Here is a 19931-nt window from a genome sequence, read left to right as displayed (position 1 = left end):
GATCACAGTACTCCTTTTGTACTTGAAGTTGCTGGGAAGGTGGCTTTTTAATCTAGTGATTGAGCATCTGTCCTCTGGAGATTCATTTTTAAAATATTCAGGACTCACTACAACTTTGGGGCTAAGCTCAGTGGCTTGCCTGACAAGTCATTAAATCACTCAATGTGGCATAAAATTGTCTTTTCTCCTCTGTTGGGTCTATCCATTTGCCTATATATTTACCTACGCTTCTACCCGTTGATTCCTGCACCTCTGTGTCCTTCAGCCAGCCAGGCAGCCATCCGGCCTCCAGGTCTGTGTGTTCACTGAGCCCGTGGAAGCTACACACAGGGAGAATAGGAGCACCAGCTTGCCTGCCCGCCTTCACGCAGGCCGCAGAGTCGCCTCCCTTGGGAGCTAACTCTGGTTCCTCTCGACCTTGGCAGTTCTCCTTGGGTTCCTAGCCCTTAGTGGGCCTTGGTACTCATGACCCTTTGGCAAGTCACTATCCCCTTGGGTGACACTACTTCTGGGGAGGCATGAACAAGCATCTTCTCCCCCAAATAGGAAACAAATGATAGATCAGAATATGGCTAAGCTGGTGAAAACCGATGAGGTTTATGGAGCGTACTTGCAGGGACAGTGTTGCCTCAGATGCGGACGTGTCACCAAAGCCCACCACATCATGGGTGGCACCTCACATAAGCTGGGAACCTGGAGCCCACTGCACAGCCAGCAGGCATCTCCATGGGCTGGACATGGTTTGCAGTTAGCCTGAGCCTCTTCCAGGCAGCCCAGCTGCTCTTTGTTTCGTGTGGGCGGGCACATCTGTTGCACCCTGCTTCTTCCAGGCGGCCAGGCTTATCTGAGAGCGATGATTGGAAGTCTTTTTTGGTTTTCTCTTTTTTTTTTTCCTGAGTCAAGTTCTCATTCTATACTCAGTACTGGCCTTGGATGTGCTCTGCATCACACTGCCTTCAGACTCATTTGGCCTGCCTGAGGCACTTGTGTGCTGTGATTGCTGTGATCAGTGTCCTGTTCTACAAGGCCCTTGTTTGTTTGGCTTTGTTTTGAGACGTTCTAGCGATGTAACTCAGGCTGGCCTTGAACTTACCTTGTAGCCCCAGCAGGCCTTAACTTGGCCATCTGTTCTTACTTCCGGAATGTTGGAGGTTACAGGCCTATGCCACTTTGCTCAATGCAGATAGTACATGCCGAGAATGAGTACTGAAATGTAAAAAATGAAATGGAGTCTCACTTTGTAGTCCTGGCTGTCATGGAACTTGCTATATAGAGCAGGCTGGTCTCACACTCAGAGATCTCACTCCTGAGACTGGGATTGAAGACTGTGCCACCATGCCCAGCTAGGTGTACTAGTTTTGGGGTTCTTTTCCACTCTCTTTTCTTCAGTCTCTTCATGACTGATGAGAACAGAGAATTAAGAACAAAAGCTTGCCTTTTAAAGATGATCATGTTAACAAAAGGTAGGCAGGTAGGACTGCTGATCTCAGAGATTGACCAAGCGTCCCCATGCCTGCTAAGTGATGGACAAGATGCCAGGAATGTCCTAACCTGCTCACCATATCAACATTGTAGAAAATTAGGTTTGTCGTTTATTGTCCTGGTCATTACACCATGTTTGGTGACTCTGAGGAATCTATATAAAGATTAATCCCTTCTCCTTTCCGCTTGTGCTTCCTAATAGCACCTCACAAATACTATATTGGATTCCGGTACGTCCATCCCCTGACAGAAGAGGCAATTGAAGAGATGGAGAGAGATGGACTAGAGAGGGCCATTGCTTTCACACAGTATCCACAGTATAGCTGCTCCACCACAGGTAAGGACGTCTCGAAGGCGGCTGTACCCCTGGCAGGGTTAGCCCAGGAGTCTGAGTGCTGATGGTATTTGAAATTTGAATGGCAAATCTGGACCGTCTTCATTACACGTGAGAGGCTAGGCCAGTGACTTTGAAACTGCATGCTTCGTGTGCTTCTGGAGTTATCGGCCAATCGGCTGAGAACTAGAAATGGTGGGTAGTGGCTGTGCTTGGTTACTACTGCAATACAGCTGGTTAACAGATCACTTTCTAGTTTTGTATCATAAACTTATTTTTATGTCTACCCTGAAGTTTTTATTAAAGGAGCAAAGGGAATACCGGTTTCTATTTTGAAAACAGAAGTGTCCTGGGATAATGCTGCTATTTTTATTTTTGTGTCTGTCTCTCCTTCAGTTATGGGTTACCGGTTAACTTAAAACTCCATCCTTGCCAGGTGTGATGGCTCACACCTCTAATCCTAGCTAGAGACAGGCTGGTCTCTATGAGTTTGAGGCCAGCCTGATCAACTTAGTGAGTTCTAGGACAGCCAAGGCTCTAAGTAGGACCCCAATCTCAAAAACAAATAAACCCAACAACAAACAAAAACAGCAACAACAAAACCAATGTGAGGCCTTGAGCTGACATTGTACAGACTTTTCTGTGTTCATTACTCCTTGCAATCCTCTGTATATTTGACTGAAGATTAAAAAAAAGAAGAAGGAGAAGGAGAAGAAGAAGGAGGAGGAGGAGGAGCAGGAGAAGCTTGGGAAACTGTCTATATTCATGTTCGTTTGTTTTTTTTGCTTGTTTGAGCCAGGGTCACACTATGTAGATTATGCTGCCTCGAACTCACAGAGATCTACCTACCTCTGTCTTCTGAGTGCTGAGATCAAAGGCGTGCGCCCCCACTCCCAGTTACTCTTATTATAGGTAAAGCTTCTGCTATTACCACAAGTAGAAGTGCATTTTCTCCAGGACTTAGGTCAGCGCAGTTATGTTCCCAGTTTCTTTGAATATTAATGTTATTATATCTATAAGGAGAAGTAAAAATCTACAGCAGAAACATTCCTAGTGTTGTGTGCCTTAAATACTGAGGCGTACAGGTGTGTATGTGAGTGTGTGGAGAGAGAGAGAGAGAGAGAGAGAGAGAGAGAGAGAGAGAGAGAGAGAGAGAGAAAGAGAGAGAGAGAGACTGTTAAAATACCCAATCTTTCTCCTGCGTCCAGAAGTTTGAATTGTGATTTACTTAATCAGATCTTAGTATTTTCAAGGGATATTTTTATCTTGCTTCGCAAATTGTCCCTTAGCCTACAAATGTCTGCTCTCAAAAGTTATGTAAATTAAAAGTGGTTATTTATATGGCAACAGATGCACTCCTTAGCTCGCTGGTGACTCTCACTGTGTGGTCAGAGCTCAGAGTACACTGCTCTCCTTAGGGCATCTCATGTAGAAGCCCAAGCATTTAGGCTCCTGGGCTGTGCACGGTTCAGGAACCGCATTTCTGCTTTGAGGCCAGTGGTCTCCTTTGCCACTCTGTCTTTTAAACAGGCTCTGTGTATTTCTCATAGCATCTTCCGCATTTACATTCCCCCCCCCTTTAACTACTTCTATAGTTGGTTGACTGTTGTCCACTGACACTCAGGAGCTAACGTGGCTCGCAGAAGCCCTCCTGTCCATCAGAAAACCACGCCCACGTGTGCAGTAAGATCTGCTATGTGCAGTAGGATCTGCTATGTGCAGTAGGATCTGCTATGTGCAGTAGGATCTGCTATGTGAAGGGGATGGGATGCTTTGCTTTCTATTGGGGAGTATTTTTGACTCCCAAGCTTGGATTCTCTTACTTCATTATATTCCACTCATTGACGTTGAACCCAATGATTTTTTTTTTATATATACAAGTTGGATCTTAGCCTGACCAAACAATTTGAGCTAAACTATATCTGTGTCCCAAGTAAGCTTTTTAAACTGGCAACTTAACTGGTTCCTATGGCAAGAATCCCAGGGGACTGGTGATGGTCAGCACAGACCTGTTGGAACTTGTTATGTGCAGGACTGAGAAAGGGGGCCCTGTCAGGATTGGGTTTATAACCTTAGGATTGACCCCAGTGCCAGCTTCCCCAAGCTGGGGAAGAGCTGCGGCTTCATTCTGCCAACCCATTTCTGGACTTTGGGTTGTCATATTCACAGCAATTTAGGAACACAACTTTTGTTTAGAGTGTAGTGTCAGCTTACTTTATTCCAGGGTAATGATGCATCTTGTAAAAGTTGATTAAATACAGGGCCTTTAGACCTCTCAATAGGCCGCTTGCTCTATGATGGCATCTTTAGAAAAGGTGGTTCTGCTCCAGACATAGAATTATTCATATTCTAACACAGAAACTTGGTGAAGTAAAACAGCTCTAAAGGAGAATGCCAGGAACCGGCTCCTCTAGAATGAAACAGTGCCGCGTCAGCATGCTGAGATAACAGCCCACTTGTGTCTGTCTTCCTCACCCCCTACACTGCGTGTAATGAGGCCGATTCTGACCACAATAGGGACGCTTTTCTTCACATGCCCTCCATCATAAGACCTGCTCCTTGCAAGTTCACAATGGCTTCTATTGCGTAAGCTCAGAGCCCTCCCGTTTCTCGGTAGAAATGGCCTCAGTAATCTTTGAAGGTCTGTTGAAATTGATTGCTCTTTAGTGATCTTCATTCGCTGGGTTGTTAAATCTATATGCATTTTAGAGTATTGAAAAGATTGTAATTAGACTGGGTTTCTGTATGGATGCAGCTGCCCACTTTGAACTCACAATTATTGCCTTTACTCGTCTGCATTGTTTCCACCACGATCAAGTGCATCTACTAAATGGCTCCCTTGTCTTTTAGGCAGCAGCTTAAATGCCATTTACAGATACTATAACGAGGTGGGCCAGAAGCCCACCATGAAGTGGAGCACAATCGACAGGTGGCCCACACACCCCCTCCTCATCCAGGTGTGTATGCTCAGGGTAGCCTCCGTCCTCCCAGCACCCAGTGCCACCCAGCTGCTGTGGGGGGTGCTCGCTGAGCCTGCGTTCTCCTGCGTAAACTGCATGCTGCGAGTTAACACCACTCCGTTAGCCTTCTCACTTACCATGAAAAATGACAATAAATGTAAAGGCTAAAAGGGTCAGACCCTTTCCTTTCTTCAGATTATACTGTAGGACCACAATTAGATTTTGAGTTTGTATTTCTCAGCGTCCAGAACAACATTGAGGATTATATCCATTTCTGCTAACTTATATGTCTAAATTGAATGACCAACATATTACTTAAATCCTATATTTTTAAAAATCCTTCAAAAACATCAAAGGATTAAAAACAGTGAAGGCAGTGTATAGGTACATGTTTGGAAACATGAAAGTAAACAGCACTCTAATGGAAAAGTTTTGTACATCAAAAGAAAATTTTCATTTCTCCTGTACACTTACCTTTGTAATAAATATTCTGTCAGTGGGTACTTTTATTCTAGAAGAATCAGTTAAAATTACAATTCAAAAACCATTAGCTTTGAATTGGTATTACCTTATTTAAAAAACAAAACAAAACAGGAGAGTGAAGTTGATTTTAAAAATGAATCCCAATTAATTCAGATAATGTTTTGAGTCTGTAGAAGTTTTTATTTTTGAGTTATTTTAGGTCTAGATATATGAAGTGGTTTGGATTTATTTTGTATTTTATATACTTCATTCATTCTGTGCTCTTTGGCAAATACCTGCAAAAATTGGCAGCACTTAAAACCTGTGACCACTAGATGGCAGTAGACAGCATTAAAATCAGACTGACTTCCCCAGAGTGTTGTCCTATGGGCAGGGAAAGGGTTAAGGCTTGTGCAGGAGTAAAAGAGGTCCCCTAGGGATGGGTGTCGCTGTGGGCTGCGCGCCTGTGTCCAGCGTTCAGCGTTCTCCTGGGTCCAGCCAGAGGTAGCTGGAGCGCCTAAGGCCCAGAATGCTTCTATTGAAGCCGTGGCTGGGAAGGAGGGGTATTGCAGGTCTGAGCTGACATGTGGCACGGGAACAGGGGATCTGCACAGCATCTGCCTGCCCTGATCGCGGGAGTAATTAGATTTGCATTAAAATTCAGCCCTTTGAAAGGGGGAAGCAGAAAGATGGAAAGGTCTCTTAACCGAGGAAGTCTCTGTTCATAAAAGGAAAGGGAATTTTAGAGGCATTTATCTGCCCTCCTGGCTGGTGTGATTGAAGGCTCTGAGAGGTCTTGCTGCTTTCATTTCGCACAGGGGCTGTGCACAGAAAATCCTGCAGATGGGTCTTAGGTGATTTAAGTAGCACTTCTGTTTGCCCATGCCGCTTGAGTTTTGAAGATGGCTTAGTGACTCTCGCAAGCCCTGAGGGATTGTGTTCTTACTTGCAATTTTACAAGCTGAGGAAAGGAAAGGAAGGGGAGGGTCAATCCCCTAAAAGTCTTACATAGACTCAACTAAAAAATAGGACCTTAAATCTCATGTTCCTGCATGTTATCAGTGCTAGTTACTCAAAAGAGTCAATCTTACCACCTTTTCTCTAATACTGATATTTATCTAGCTTTTGGAGGAGTTGCAGTAAATGTCTATTCCAGGTCTCCACATAAACTTTACAGTGACTTTTTTTTTTTTTTAATGTAGGCTGGTCTCTAAAAATTATCCTTTCTGAGCAGTCTTGCTTCCTAGACATTATGAACACTATAAAAATACAGCTTTTGTATCACACAACATGGAGATGAGGAGGAAGGGAGAGGGAGGAAGAGAGCATCAGATGCCTTCTCTGAGTCCCATTTTCTTCATTAGGGCATTTACTTACCCACACTTGCGAGTTCTAGAATGAAAGATATTTTAGTATTCCTAGGGACTAGTTTGGAACTTACAGTATTGACGGAACACTCATATGTATCAAAACTGCATCAACTACAAGCTTGTACGATTCTGTTCTTTAAATTTTATTTGGAAATTATTTCTGACATGCAAAATAACTACAAGATTAAAAAGGATAGTGTGTTGGAGAGCTGGCTCATTGGTTAAGAGCACACCACTACTCCAGATGAGTTCCCAGCAATATGTGCGCACATGCGCGCGTGCATACACACACACACACACACACACACACACACACATAATTAAAAATTAAGCTGCAGAGATGGCTCAATGGTTCAGAGCACTGACTGCTCTTGCAGAGGACCCACAGTTTGATTTCCAGCACCCACATGGCAGCTCACAATCATTAGTAGCTCTAGTCTTAGGGGATCTGATGGACTCTGGCTTCTGTGTGCACCAAGGATACACATGGCACACAGACATACATGCAGACAAAATGCCCACACACACAAAATAAGTAAAATCTTTAAAAATGATGCCGTGAGTTGCCATCTTCTATACCTGTATTCCTGTGTTATTTGTATCACTTGACCTATCACTTACATGTTCTCTGTATGTGTATATATGTGAGATAGATATATATATGTATCTATATTTATATTTTATGTATGTATATATATATATACATATATATATATATACATATACATATATAAACTACTTGGGAACACACATACACAACCTTAAGGTCAGAGCTACTCTCTTAGCATAACTATAATACAAAATTTTGCAGAAGTTTATTTAACACTGATATCAACTTCTGTCTGATTCTCAGCCACATTCAGGTTTTATCAGTTGGCCCATTTCTGTCCTTTGCCACGTTTTCCTTATAAGCCCGACAAGAAATGATTCAAGTGTAAGATGAAAGAAAGTCTCTTCAGATCTGGTGTTTCAGCACCTACCAGTGAGAATCAGCAAGTGCCAGCTAAGAAGCAAGGGAGCTGGTCTGGCGGGCAGAGGTGGGGAGGCAGCAGGACCTGGATTCTAGTCCACATTCACACATATGGCCAGCTAGGCCTCCCGTCAACTGCAGCCTTCCCCCCTGTGTGTTTAATGGGGGCTGCACAGCTCATCATCTGTCATTAGGACGCTTGTGAGGAGGAGTGCTTTGGTACAGACTCTGGACTCGTAAGGAAGATGTCATAAAAATAGAAGAGTATTTTCTTATTTCTCTCCTATTTCTGGCTAATGTATTTTAATGTGATAGGCCTGAAAGCCAAAGTAAGGGAGATTTAGAAAGACCCTGTAAGCTGTTTTCCTGCTAACAGAGCAAATGTGAGGTCTTAAAACAACCTCTCCTTCCCATCTGTGTTTCCTTTCCATCTGGAAGTGTGCCCCGCTCTTCCCGAGGGGAAGCAGCTCCTCCGAGTTCATTTGCAGAGAGCCATTAGTGAGCTTTAGAAGTTTCCCATCAAATTCCCTAGGCCCCTGAAACCATTGCGAGCCATTTTGAAGCTAAACCAAAGCAAAGAGACTGTGATGTTTGCATTTTTTTTTTTTTAAAAGAGATGGGGTTCCAGATTTTGAAGACTGCACTAAGGTGTTTGGTGCAGCTCTCATTTCTTAGATCCTACTTCTGTTCTTTGCTCTCTTCTCACCAACCTCTTCCCCATTCCTGGGGTTCCCACAGTGCTTTGCAGACCACATTCTGAAAGAGCTGAACCATTTTCCAGAGGAGAAGAGAAGCGAGGTGGTCATTCTGTTTTCTGCCCACTCCCTGCCGATGTCTGTAAGTACGAGCATTTTGTTGGTGGTAGAGGACTGGGTCATTTGACTTTCTCAATATGTAAAGTGGATCTGGCTCCGGTCTGTGCTCAGCTCAGTGCAAGCATGAATTCTAAGCTCCCAGCCTTAGCTTGCTCATAGACACTTTCTAAAACCTCCCAGCAATTAATTCAATGCCCAATATCACAAATAGATCTCTTATTAATAGCCTTCTTTAAAACGATAACTGGAAGATTCATTCAGATATTAGAGTTTCTAACAAATGCACACGCTGAAAGAAGCATGCTTCTGCCTGCTGTCTGGGAGGAACACAGTGCGCAGTTTCCTGATACTGAGCTGTGCAGCCAGCTTTGCTCACACTAAGCCCAAACTCTGTCTTCAAACCTTAGCAGAAGCCTGTGCCTGATAGGAAGCCTGTATGGTTTCTGATTTGCTAAAACTAGGGACCACAGCCTGGCCAGAGAATATACAGCAGACAGTGTGTGATCCTTAGTTCATTGTGTGATACCAGCTTGCCCATAAAATGTCACATCCTTCATGCGGGTCCCCCAACAACTAGAACAGGAGCTGTCTCTGAGCCTGTTGCCTGCCTGCCTGCCTGCGGATCCCAAGTCCCTAAATGGACTGCCTTATCTGGCCTCAGTGGGAGAGGTTGTGACTAGCCCTGAAGTGAGTTGATATGTGGGGTTGGTGTGTGTGTGTGTGTTGGGGGGTGTTAGTTGTGGGGGTGACACCCAGAGGGGGACTTCCCCTCCTCAAGAGAAAAGGGGAAGGTGAAATGGGGGGAGGACTTGTGCGAGGGGGTCCTGGGAGGAGAGAAAGGACTGATATGGGGTTGTTAAGTGAATAAATAAATCATTGAAAATTCAAGCCACACATGTAGGGAAATATTCAGTCATATAAATATGACAAAAGTTTGTATCCAGAATACATTGTTAAAATTACTTCTACATGTAAATTACAAAATGACAAACAAATCAATGAGAACATGAAAAAAAAAAAGTCACCTCCTGAGTCACAGGAAACTCGGAAATATCGGACTTGTGTGCTGTCTGATATTTGAAAGGTCTTGGGCACAGTCCCCAGTTCTATCCACTCAGAAGTAGCGTCCCATCCTGAGAACGCTGTTTTCCTAGTCATGGAGGTGGAAGATTACATTTTCTTAGGTGTGAAACACACGATCAATTGGGACCAGCCATCCTCAGGTGGAGGGTGCCACCCTTGGTGGTCACCAGAGTCAAGCCCTGGGCAGCTCACCTGAAGACGCAGCCATTACATTAATAGCAGATAGCTTTAGGGAGAGAGTCCTCTCACTGGGAGCCTGCCTGTTTCATTTCAGTCTCCTTTCTGGTGTCATGCAAATCCTTTCTGAGGGTCCATTCTTGGTGTGATGAGACCTGAGGTACCAGAGTGAAGCTCCAGAGAGGGCAGGCAGATTTACACTGGGACATCCCGCAGCTGTAGTGGTGGATCCTTCCTGCAGTGGTTCTTGTCATACTGTGCCAGAGGCAACCTTGTGTTTCTCTCATCCCTTCTACAATTATTCTTCTAATGATCATTTGCCCACTAGTACTGTCATCAAATATTGTCTTAGTATTTCATTTCACCAATGCAGTATTTATTGGGTGCCTACTGCACACATCAGATGTGAGGATGAAGTAGACAGCGAAGCCTTTATTCCTGTACAATTACAGGAAAAGATAATCAAAGTCTGGGGCCGAGGAACTTCTCTGCCAATGCTCAGATCCAACTGTCATTAGTTTGAAGGAGAGCAAGGGAGGGGTCTAGCCCACGTTCATCTTGTCCCTGTATAGCCAGTGGTGCTTGATATCCTCACAGTGTTGGTGACAGCATGTTATTTTGTCTCTACTGCAGGTTGTCAACAGAGGGGACCCCTATCCCCAAGAGGTAGGAGCCACTGTCCACAAAGTCATGGAAAAGCTGGGTTACCCCAACCCCTACCGACTGGTTTGGCAGTCCAAGGTAGGTCAGCACCTCTGGAGAACATCTGTTTGATCCCTTATCTATAAATGGGAATTTGGGCTCTTCCATGCCAGCAAGCTTTTCTGTATGTTGACTGCTCACTGTGGGCAGAAAGAACTCTGCAAAGAGCAAGCAGACAGAAGGGGAGATGGACAAGTGGTAGAGCTGTGTCAGTTACTATCTGACTTTTAGCTTTAATGAAAGAAAGTGTTTATTTGTATCATCAGGTCAGGCCAGCCTCTAGAAGGATTCAGACCTCAGTATAAAAATATTCAAACCTATCAAGGAGGCCTAAGAGTGACTCTCAGCAGGATGGGCAGATGTGGGCGTGCTCCTAGCGTGTGTTGGGGCCTGATAATAATATGTTGTTAAAGTGTCAGGAGAAATGTTCCATTTCCGTGGTGGTCGTCCTTTCTCATAGGTTGGTCCAGTACCCTGGTTGGGCCCTCAGACAGATGAGGCTATCAAAGGGCTTTGTGAGCGGGGGAGGAAGAACATCCTCTTGGTTCCAATAGCATTTACCAGTGACCACATTGAGACGCTCTACGAACTGGATATTGAATACTCTCAAGTGTTGGCTCAGAAGGTAAGCGGGCCTATATGGCTTCTTAGTCCCATCATGGTTTGTTTTAACAGGATTTTTTTTTCTACAACTACCAAACTATACAAAAATTACTGTTTATGGGGCTGGGTGTAGTGGCACACTCCCTTAATCCCAGCACTGGAAGGCAGAGGCCAGCAGATGTTAGGGAGTTCAAGGCCAGCCTGGTCTACTTAGTGAGTTCCAGGTTAGCCAGGCTACATAGAGACACCCTATCTCAGAAAAGGCAAACAAAAGGAGGAAAGGAAAGAGACAGACAGACAGAGACAGAGATAGATAGACTTAGTGTGTTTGTATATATTATATATTCATCATTTTGAATAATACTTTATAAATTAACTCTATATCAGCAGTAGAGAGGATATTTATGTCTTTATTAAACCATGTTGCCCAGTATCACTGAAACTAATACTTTGTTCGGTCTAAGTTACCGTACCGTCCATCTGAAGGTGAAATCTTTAGTGAAAAGGGCTTGAATCTCTCCCCAATTGTGAGGGGAACTGTTTATCAGTCTAGAATTAATTCTCTACACTTAATACAGTCCTTGGGCGGATACACTGTTTCTGGTTGGGCTTGTGGCCTAGGCGTCTTTGACATTTCAGAGGAGCACAGAACAAACAGGAAGCAGTGTGTGCTGTAATTCTGTTGACCTCTTCAGTGCACTCACTTAATTAGCTGTTTGCTAACAAGTTGTGATCAATCTGACTATTGAAATAACAAATACCACTGTTGGCATAAGATGGATGGGACGTGTCACTCAGGGTGGAAAAAAACTGTTGCTTACCTGTCTTGTAGCTTCTGAGGGCTGGCCCGGAACCTTCACTGGTTTATTGATGTGTTTCTATGCTAAGCTTGGAAGCACGGGGACTCAGGAAGTCCTTTTCTCCCTCTCATCTTGGATGTGAACTCATGGCCTTCCCATAGGTGACTGGTGGAAGTCTGGCTCCACTGAAATCTATTCCCTTTGTGGGACTGGGTGTCGGTGAGGGGCACAGTGGAGAGTGGGTAGGGTCAGCACTGGAACCAGTTGTCAGGTATTAGTGTGTCTCTTGTTACTAGTGTGTCTAAGCCAGTCAAGCATCAATAAGTTAAGGGGAGCCTATAATGTCTAATCACTAGGAGTTAAGTTGTAACTGACAAAGATGAGGCCTCATTGTTCTCGTGGGTTTTATTTACAGATGCTTCTGTTTGCACACCATGACGCTGGCTAATTTTAAACTTGCTAGAGAGACTTCAGTAATAAGAATAAGACTTGGGCTGGAGAGATGGCTCAGCCGTTAAAGGCTAGCCTCACAACCAAAAGTCTAAGAAGAAGACTTAATTAGGATAAGATGTTTGAAAATATGTTTTTTTCTCTATGTTGAATGATAGTTTCCATTCGTTTGTATTATAAGTGAAGGCTATTAGTTACCAAGAGGATTATTAGTGATTAATAAATGAATCCCTGTAGTGAATAAAGAGAACTATGTAACTATCATTATTTTGATATGAAAATATAGCATGCTTAAAGCAACTAACTTTAAAAGTTTAAAAAATGTTTTACTCCAAAATAGAAACAACTTTTTGCCTTTTGCTGATAAAAACAATAAAGTTCTCAGATGGTACCAAACGGTGCCACGTCAGGAGTGGGTCATGTTTCTCCTCTGACCCTCAGAGAGGGCGTAGGTTAATGTTTTCATAAAACACCTTCCTCTTCCCTAAGCGTGTCTGTTTTAATAATAATAGGCTAATGACGTCTTAGCCATACATTTCTGTGATCCCCGTTTTCTCTTTTTAAATATATATCACGTGTATACGTGAGAGTAAATGCAGTCAAATGCCCGTAGCTGTTTTTAGTAAATCCTTGATTAATACTCCTTTGAATTTTTAAAACATTTTTTACTATCGTATGCTGCATGACCATAAACCCTTGTGTTGTTCCATGGACAGATTCGTGGCCTTGCATCCTCCTCGCCCACCCACCCCTGCTGATTACTGACACTGCTGCTCTATTGCCGTGGACACGTGGCGACTTTTTTTCTTTTTAAGTAGAGCCGGTGTTTTCTGATGGGCTTCCCGTGTGGGCTCCTCCTGTAAATGTCAATCTAGAAGATAAAGCGACTGACTATGTATGTCTCCGTGTGGATGGGAGAGAGATGAGCCTAGCCACATACACAGTTCTCTATTATCTGGGAATAATTAATTGGTTTTTTTTTTTTTAACAGGGAAAAAGAATGATACAGAACATACTCAGATTTTTTTCTTACATTTTTTTTCCTATATAAAAGTTTATTTTAAAATCCATTCTACATTGGGTCCAATTTAAAACCAGTATGTTTTAGAGTCCATAAATTAATTTCCTTCATTTTAGCACTTACTTGGGCTCAAAGTAAATAGGAAATTTTTACTTAATCGCAGCAACATTGATGAGATGAGTCTGCAAGGCCTGCATTAGGGAAAGGGAGAAGGACAGAGGGATGTGGGCTTGGATCGCTCCCGAGACCCATCCAGCACACACAGCACTGTGGGAAGGACAGGGCCAGGGGAACACAGGGATACAAGAACAGCCTCTGGTAGCCTGGTCAGTCTGACCATCCACTACCCGACCACAACTGTCAATTAGGAGCCTTCTGCAACCATTCACCATCAGGCTGAGTGTGTTCGTGTGTGTGTGTGTGTGTGTGTGTGTGTGTGTGTGTGTATTTCTGTGCATTTATTCTTTTGTGGCATTTAGTGTCTTTAAAAAAAAAAAAAAGGAAAGGAAAGGAAAAATAAAACGTGTCTGTTTTCTTCCCATTCTCCTTTGATTCAGTGTGGAGCTGAGAACATCAGAAGAGCGGAGTCTCTTAATGGAAATCCATTGTTCTCCAAGGTACCGCAGTGTTACAACCATTCTAGTAGAACACAGCGCAGAGTAGTCCTCTGAGAAACTCCTGCAGAATATTGGTTTTCTCACATATTAGTACATTTAGAGTTCCAATTAATTACAAAACTAAGAGCAGATTTCTTCTCTGCTCCTTTCTCCTGCAGGTAGCCCCAGTCTCCTTAGTTTGCCCACCCACAGCTGCCTAATTTGCAGTCTGCTTCTCAGTGAACAGCTGCGGTGGGTGGGGGAAGAGGATCCACTTTGTCTGTTTTAGCTCGTCCTAAGCTGATGATGTCCAGAATGGGCAGTGTTTTACACTTCTGTCCAGCTCAGTTTAAAAGAAACGCCCATCTGGAGCAATCTTCCCGGGACAAGCTCAGGGAATACTTGCAGGGAGGGCCCTTGACTCCTCGCCTCAGGTGGCTCTGTGCTCTGTCTCGCAGGCCCTGGCTGATCTGGTGCACTCCCACATCCAGTCCAACAAGCTGTGCTCCACGCAGTTGAGTCTGAACTGTCCGCTCTGTGTAAATCCTGTCTGCAGGAAGACTAAATCCTTCTTCACCAGCCAACAGCTGTGACCCTGCCTGAGGACCCGTGGGATTTGCAGATGTGCAGCCTCCAGACACCTGCGGTGGGGACGATGGGGACAGAAGCCACGTTTGTCTGGGCACAAACTGTGATTTCTCTCTTGCCTGTGTTTTATCTTATTTTATCTTATTTCTCGCTTGCCCTATGTAGGCCAAACTGGCTTCCAGTGTGCCTCCCGCTCCCGTTTCCTGGGCGCTAGTTAGCATCACAGACATACAACATTGTGTTCCTTGGAGGATAGACTCGAAATTCTTACTGAGATTTCTATTTTCATATACAAGTATAGTGACTGATCCTGGGGTCAATTTATCAATATGGAATATCTGTCTACTGGGACATCCCAGGAATGAGTTTCACAGTTTTATTTTATGAGTCGCACACAAATTCTACACTTATTGCCCAAAACAACTTCCTACAACATTGTGGTGTGTCTCCTCATGTGCTACCAGTGGTGACTGAGATGTTTACAGTCTTATGGATATAGCTATCACTTAAGTGAGTATTGTGAGTTTATGAAATGTAATTTGTAAAAGAATTAGGCTGAGCGCACAGCTTGGGATCATGTGCTCACCTGCATCAAACACAAAACACGATGGTACCTACTCTTTTCCCGAGTCCATGGCTACGGGAGTGTGAGTGAGTTGGAGCGGTCACCTGGCACTGCTTCTGTTGACAGTGTAGCCACTGTCCACTGCCACTGTGGTGACTGCAAGAGTCTCATCTCCCTCCCTGGAAACTGAAACAAGTGCATGTTTCAAGAGTGCTAAGATTCCCCGGGCGCATAGCCTAATAAACGTGTGCAAGTTCAGTCTTTGCTGTGTACGCCTTCATTTGAGTCCACAGTGCCTCAGGGAAGGGGACTCTGCCTTCTTCCTGTCTCCAGGGACAGTGCCACCAGGAAATGCTACTGATGGATATGGGCTTAGCTCCCCAGGGGCCAGGGAACCTTCCAGTGCCATCCTAATCTTGACTGAGTGCTTATTTTATAAAGTTGACTGTGTCTGATAGCCTTGAATTTTCTTTGTGAATAAGTTCTTAATATAAAAATTACATGGTTATAGACTAGGCCATTTGTAAAACACAAAGAAATAACTAATGTAATAATTATCATTTTATTCTAATCTTTTCCTGCATATATGTGTGTATACACACACACATATATACATACATATATATATGTATATATATATATATACACACACACATACATATATATACATACACATATATATGCACATACACATACATGCATGCATATATAGACATATATACACATACATACATATACACATACATATATGCACATACATATATGTATAGTCTCCAACATATTTCATCATATCAACCTCCTTTCCCCTCATAACTAATTCTTGCCTGAATTTGTAATGAAATGTTATTCTAAAAATGTAAAAACTATGTCAAAGCAGAATCTGCTCTTCTATATTTGGATTTAAATGGATTTGAAAGTCTTTGGGATCCTTGAAGGATTTGTAATAATCACTTTCTCTAAAACTTTGCTCTTCAAACAGAACATTTCTTTGAGTTTTTTTTTTCTGATAGAAAAACGGCTCATGAAATGAAAGCAATTAGTAGGATGCATAGATATTCTATACTCAGGATTTACTGTTAATAGACGGTGAGCTTTAGCCGTTTGATTTGTACTGTCTCCTGAACACAGGAAATTCACTTTGTAATCCAGCAGCGAAGCCTGCTTTCTGCTCCAGGTAAGAGTTTCTTATGCTGATAGCGGCTTTCTAATTTGAACAGCATCTATTTTCTGTGTCTGAATTGGCTCTATCTTCCTAAGTAAGCAGTCTGTACAGAAAGAACAAGGGTCTGGGCACTTTGGAATGTCCCTGTATCCATTTCATCACCTCTGGGGATGAGCGTCAGAGTGGCCTGTGAGGGACTGTCCCACAGTGAATGGACATCTCAGGGCTAGTGGCTCCTGTTGGCAGACAGCTATGCACACAGCCATTATCCCTTCCCCCAGTCCCCTTTCAGGGAACTTGCTTGTCATCAGTCTTGGCTCTTGAGCAGCTTTTCAGATGAAAACATTGGCATGGGGATATTGCGGGAAGTGCCAGCTCACGAGTCCCCGCTGGAGTCTATGAAGCCCCCCGTTTGCCAAGCAAACCCTGAATGAGTTGTCTGGAACTGTTGCCGGCACTGAAGTGGGAGCAGACTGGCCTCTGAGAGGCACTTACGGGAAGCACTGCCTGTGGCATCTTCAACTCCTAAAGATGCGATTCCTTTGACTGCCAACCACAGATAGGTGAGGGTGACATACCAGGGTAGTGTTCAGAAGGACGGGGATCTTTTAGCATTGATGAGTCTTTGAGAGTTGTTATCCTGTCTGTCAGCTGTGAAGTACAAATGTTTGTCATTGTAATTAGCAGTGAACTGCCAGTGCTGTCTCGAGCTGCTCTGTGTACAGACCTGCATTTTTTTTAACTGATCCAGAAGATCTGCGGGTGCTGGGAATGTTCACCCCACTGCTGTCGTTGCGAGAGCCCGGAGGATGACAGCCCAGGGGAAGGGGCTCTCCCGCAGACCTGCGTGAAGGACATCTGCCTCACGCCATGTCGTCAGCAGTGAGTTAGTGTTGACAGTAGAAACCCATGCTTTCACATCTGATGCTTCCTCAAGGTGCGTCGGCTTCCTCAACTCAGCAGCACTGAGCGAGTCTTACTAGTTTCATCATGTCTAGAATTAGTTTGCAACTATCATCTATGAAGAAGTGGATTTTTCCATCTCAGCGTGCCCAGACTAAGCCTGTCAACAGCCCTAAGGTAATATTAGGGCTTTTACATTTTCAGATGATCTTGAAAATAGATTTCCCTCTCTTCCTCTTGAAGCGGTAGAATAGATCCTCTAGAATAAAGTCGCTGCACCTGGCTTCCTTCTTGACTCTGTATTCATACTTTGGGCGTTTAATTCAAGAAGCCACAGTTGAAGGCACACATTTGCTTAGTGTGAGTAGATTTATCTAAACTGTTATCACACCATGAGGCAAGGGAGCATACTGTCCCAAACGCCCAGCAGGGTCACCAGAAAGACCCACAGCCTGCTAGAGGTGAAGATGGCTGTAGTACCTACAGGTGTAGGCTGTACTGTCTGCTCCCTTGTTCTAGGGAGTGACCATTTGTGCTGCTTCAGCTGGAGGGTCAAAGATGAGCTGGTAGCCATTAAAAAAAAAAAACAGCAAGCAAGGGTATGGTCTCTCTTGCTCTCCACCACATCTGCGATTCCTGCTTTGGTGTCCGCTCAGTAATGTCCTAGGACCGGGAATTAAAAGCCAAATAAACCCTTTCTCCCCACAGTTTCCTTTTGCCAGGGTATTTTGTCACAACAACAGAAGCGAGACTAAGACAAGCATGCAGTAGTCTCTGGCCTCACTGCCAGGTCTGTCCCAATCCTGAACACAGCACAGACTGGTGCGTCCCAGTCTTGTGGGAAGAAGAAACTCATTAAGAAGACAGAGTTCTTAGCATTTACTTTGATGTTGGCTACTGGTTTGCTCTAGATTGCTTTTATCATGTTTAGGTATGGGCCTTGAATTCCTGATCTATCCAAGACTTTTATCATGAATGGGTGTTGGATTTTGTCAAATACTTTCTCAGCATCTAACGAGATGATCATGTGGTTTTTGTCTTTGAGTTTGTTTATATAATGGATTATGTTGATGGATTTCCGTATATTGAACCATCCCTGCATCCCTGGAATGAAACCTACTTGGTCAGGATGGATGATTGTTTTGATGTGTTCTTGGATTCAGTTAGCGAGAATTTTATTGAGTATTTTTGCATCGATATTCATAAGGGAAATTGGTCTGAAGTTCTCTATCTTTGTTGGGTCTTTCTGTGGTTTAGGTATCAGAGTAACTGTGGCTTCATAGAATGAATTGGGTAGAGTACCTTCTGCTTCTATTTTGTGGAATGGTTTGTGAAGAACTGGAATTACAATTCAGGTGACAGCAGATGCTGGCGAGGATGTGGGAAAAGAGGAACACTCCTCCATTGTTGGCGAGATTGCAAGCTTGTACAACCACTCTGGAAATTAGTCTGGCGGTTCCTCAGAAAATTGGACATAGTACTACTGGAGGATCCTGCAATACCTCTCCTGGGCATATATCCAGAAGATATTCCAACCGGTAAGAAGGACACATGCTCCACTATGTTCATAGCAGCCTTATTTATAATAGCCAGAAGCTGGAAAGAACCCAGATGTCCCTCAACAGAAGAATGGATACAGAAAATGTGGTACATTTACACAATGGAGTACTACTCAGCTACTAAAAAGAATGAATTTATGAAATTCCTAGACAAATGGATGGACCTGGAGGGCATCATCCTGAGTGGGTAACCCAATCACAAAAGAACTCACATGATATGTACTCACTGATAAGTGGATATTAGCCCAAAACTTAGGATACCCAAGATATAAGATACAATTTGCTAAACACATGAAACTCAAGAAGAACGAAGACCAAAGTGTGGACACTTTGCCCCTTCTTAGAATTGGGAACAAAACACCCATGGACGGAGTTACAGAGACAAAGTTTGGAGCTGAGACGAAAGGATGGACCATCTAGAGACTGCCATACCCGGGGATCCATCCCATAATCAGCTTCCAAATGCTGACACCATTGCATACACTAACAAGATTTTGCTGAAAGGACTCTGATATAGCTGTCTCTTGTGAGACTATGCCGGGGCCTAGCAAACACAGAAGTGGATGCTCACAGTCAGCTATTGGATGGAACACAGGGCCCCCAACGGAGGAGCTAGAGAAAGTATCCAAGGAGCTAAAGGGGTCTGCAACCTTATAGGTGGAACAACAATATGAACTAACCAGTACCCTCCAGAGCTCGTGTCTCTAGCTGCATATGTATCAGAAGATGATCTAGTCGGCCATCAGTGGAAAGAGAGGCCCATTGAACACGCAAACTGTATATGCCCCAGTACAGGGGAACGCCAAGACAAGAAGTGGGAGGGGGGGAGGGGAGAGTGGCGGGGAGGGCATGGGGGACTTTTGGGATAGCATTGGAAATGTAAATGAAGAAAATACCTAATTTAAAAAAAAAACTATGACTTTCAATGCAAAAAAAAAAAAAAAAAGAAAAGAAAAAAAGAAAAAAGAAGACAGAGTTGACACCACAGTGTTGCTGTTGCTTATAGTCCTTTAGGTTTTCAGTTGTACTAGCAAGAGGGAGGTGCGTTTCTCAGAGTAAGGGGCAAACATGGCTTTCACATTTCTAAGTTTATAACCCCCCCAGAAGCTTCATGAATATTATTCATACTCTCTTTCCAATTGTCTCATTACTGAGATTCTCCAGGAGTCCTCCCCGCCACCTTGGTAACTCCTCCCAGTCTCAAAGGTTTTCAGTGACATTCAGATTACATTTATAGAGACCAGTGTCACAAAATTTCTGAGTACATACGGCAAGTAGGTTAAAACAGAAGTTGCTTCGGCTCAACAAGTGAATCACTTCCAGTTAAAA

General features: G+C 43.7%; 1 protein-coding gene across 3 annotated transcripts in view; it reads left to right on the top strand.

Moving 5' to 3' along the window:
- The window catches only part of Fech (ferrochelatase), a 32557-nt gene extending 16598 nt beyond the window's left edge, over positions 1-15959 (top strand). For 2 of the 3 annotated variants that reach the window (NM_001348055.1, NM_007998.7), the window contains 7 exons: positions 1685-1819; positions 4667-4773; positions 8317-8415; positions 10287-10394; positions 10816-10980; positions 13787-13846; positions 14284-15959. In NM_001348055.1, the coding sequence (NP_001334984.1) occupies positions 1685-1819; positions 4667-4773; positions 8317-8415; positions 10287-10394; positions 10816-10980; positions 13787-13846; positions 14284-14418 (809 nt within the window). In that variant the 3' untranslated portion in view covers positions 14419-15959. The remainder of the gene's footprint in view (positions 1-1684; positions 1820-4666; positions 4774-8316; positions 8416-10286; positions 10395-10815; positions 10981-13786; positions 13847-14283) is intronic. The other variant, XR_385974.4, reaches the window with a different exon arrangement.
- Positions 15960-19931: the final 3972 nt, after the last annotated feature.

This window comes from Mus musculus, chromosome 18 (genome assembly GCF_000001635.26).
Source record: "Mus musculus strain C57BL/6J chromosome 18, GRCm38.p6 C57BL/6J".
In the NCBI taxonomy this organism is placed as follows: Eukaryota; Metazoa; Chordata; class Mammalia; order Rodentia; family Muridae; genus Mus; species Mus musculus.
Note: the sequence above shows the minus strand (reverse complement) of the source record. Positions and strands in the feature narration are given on the sequence as shown.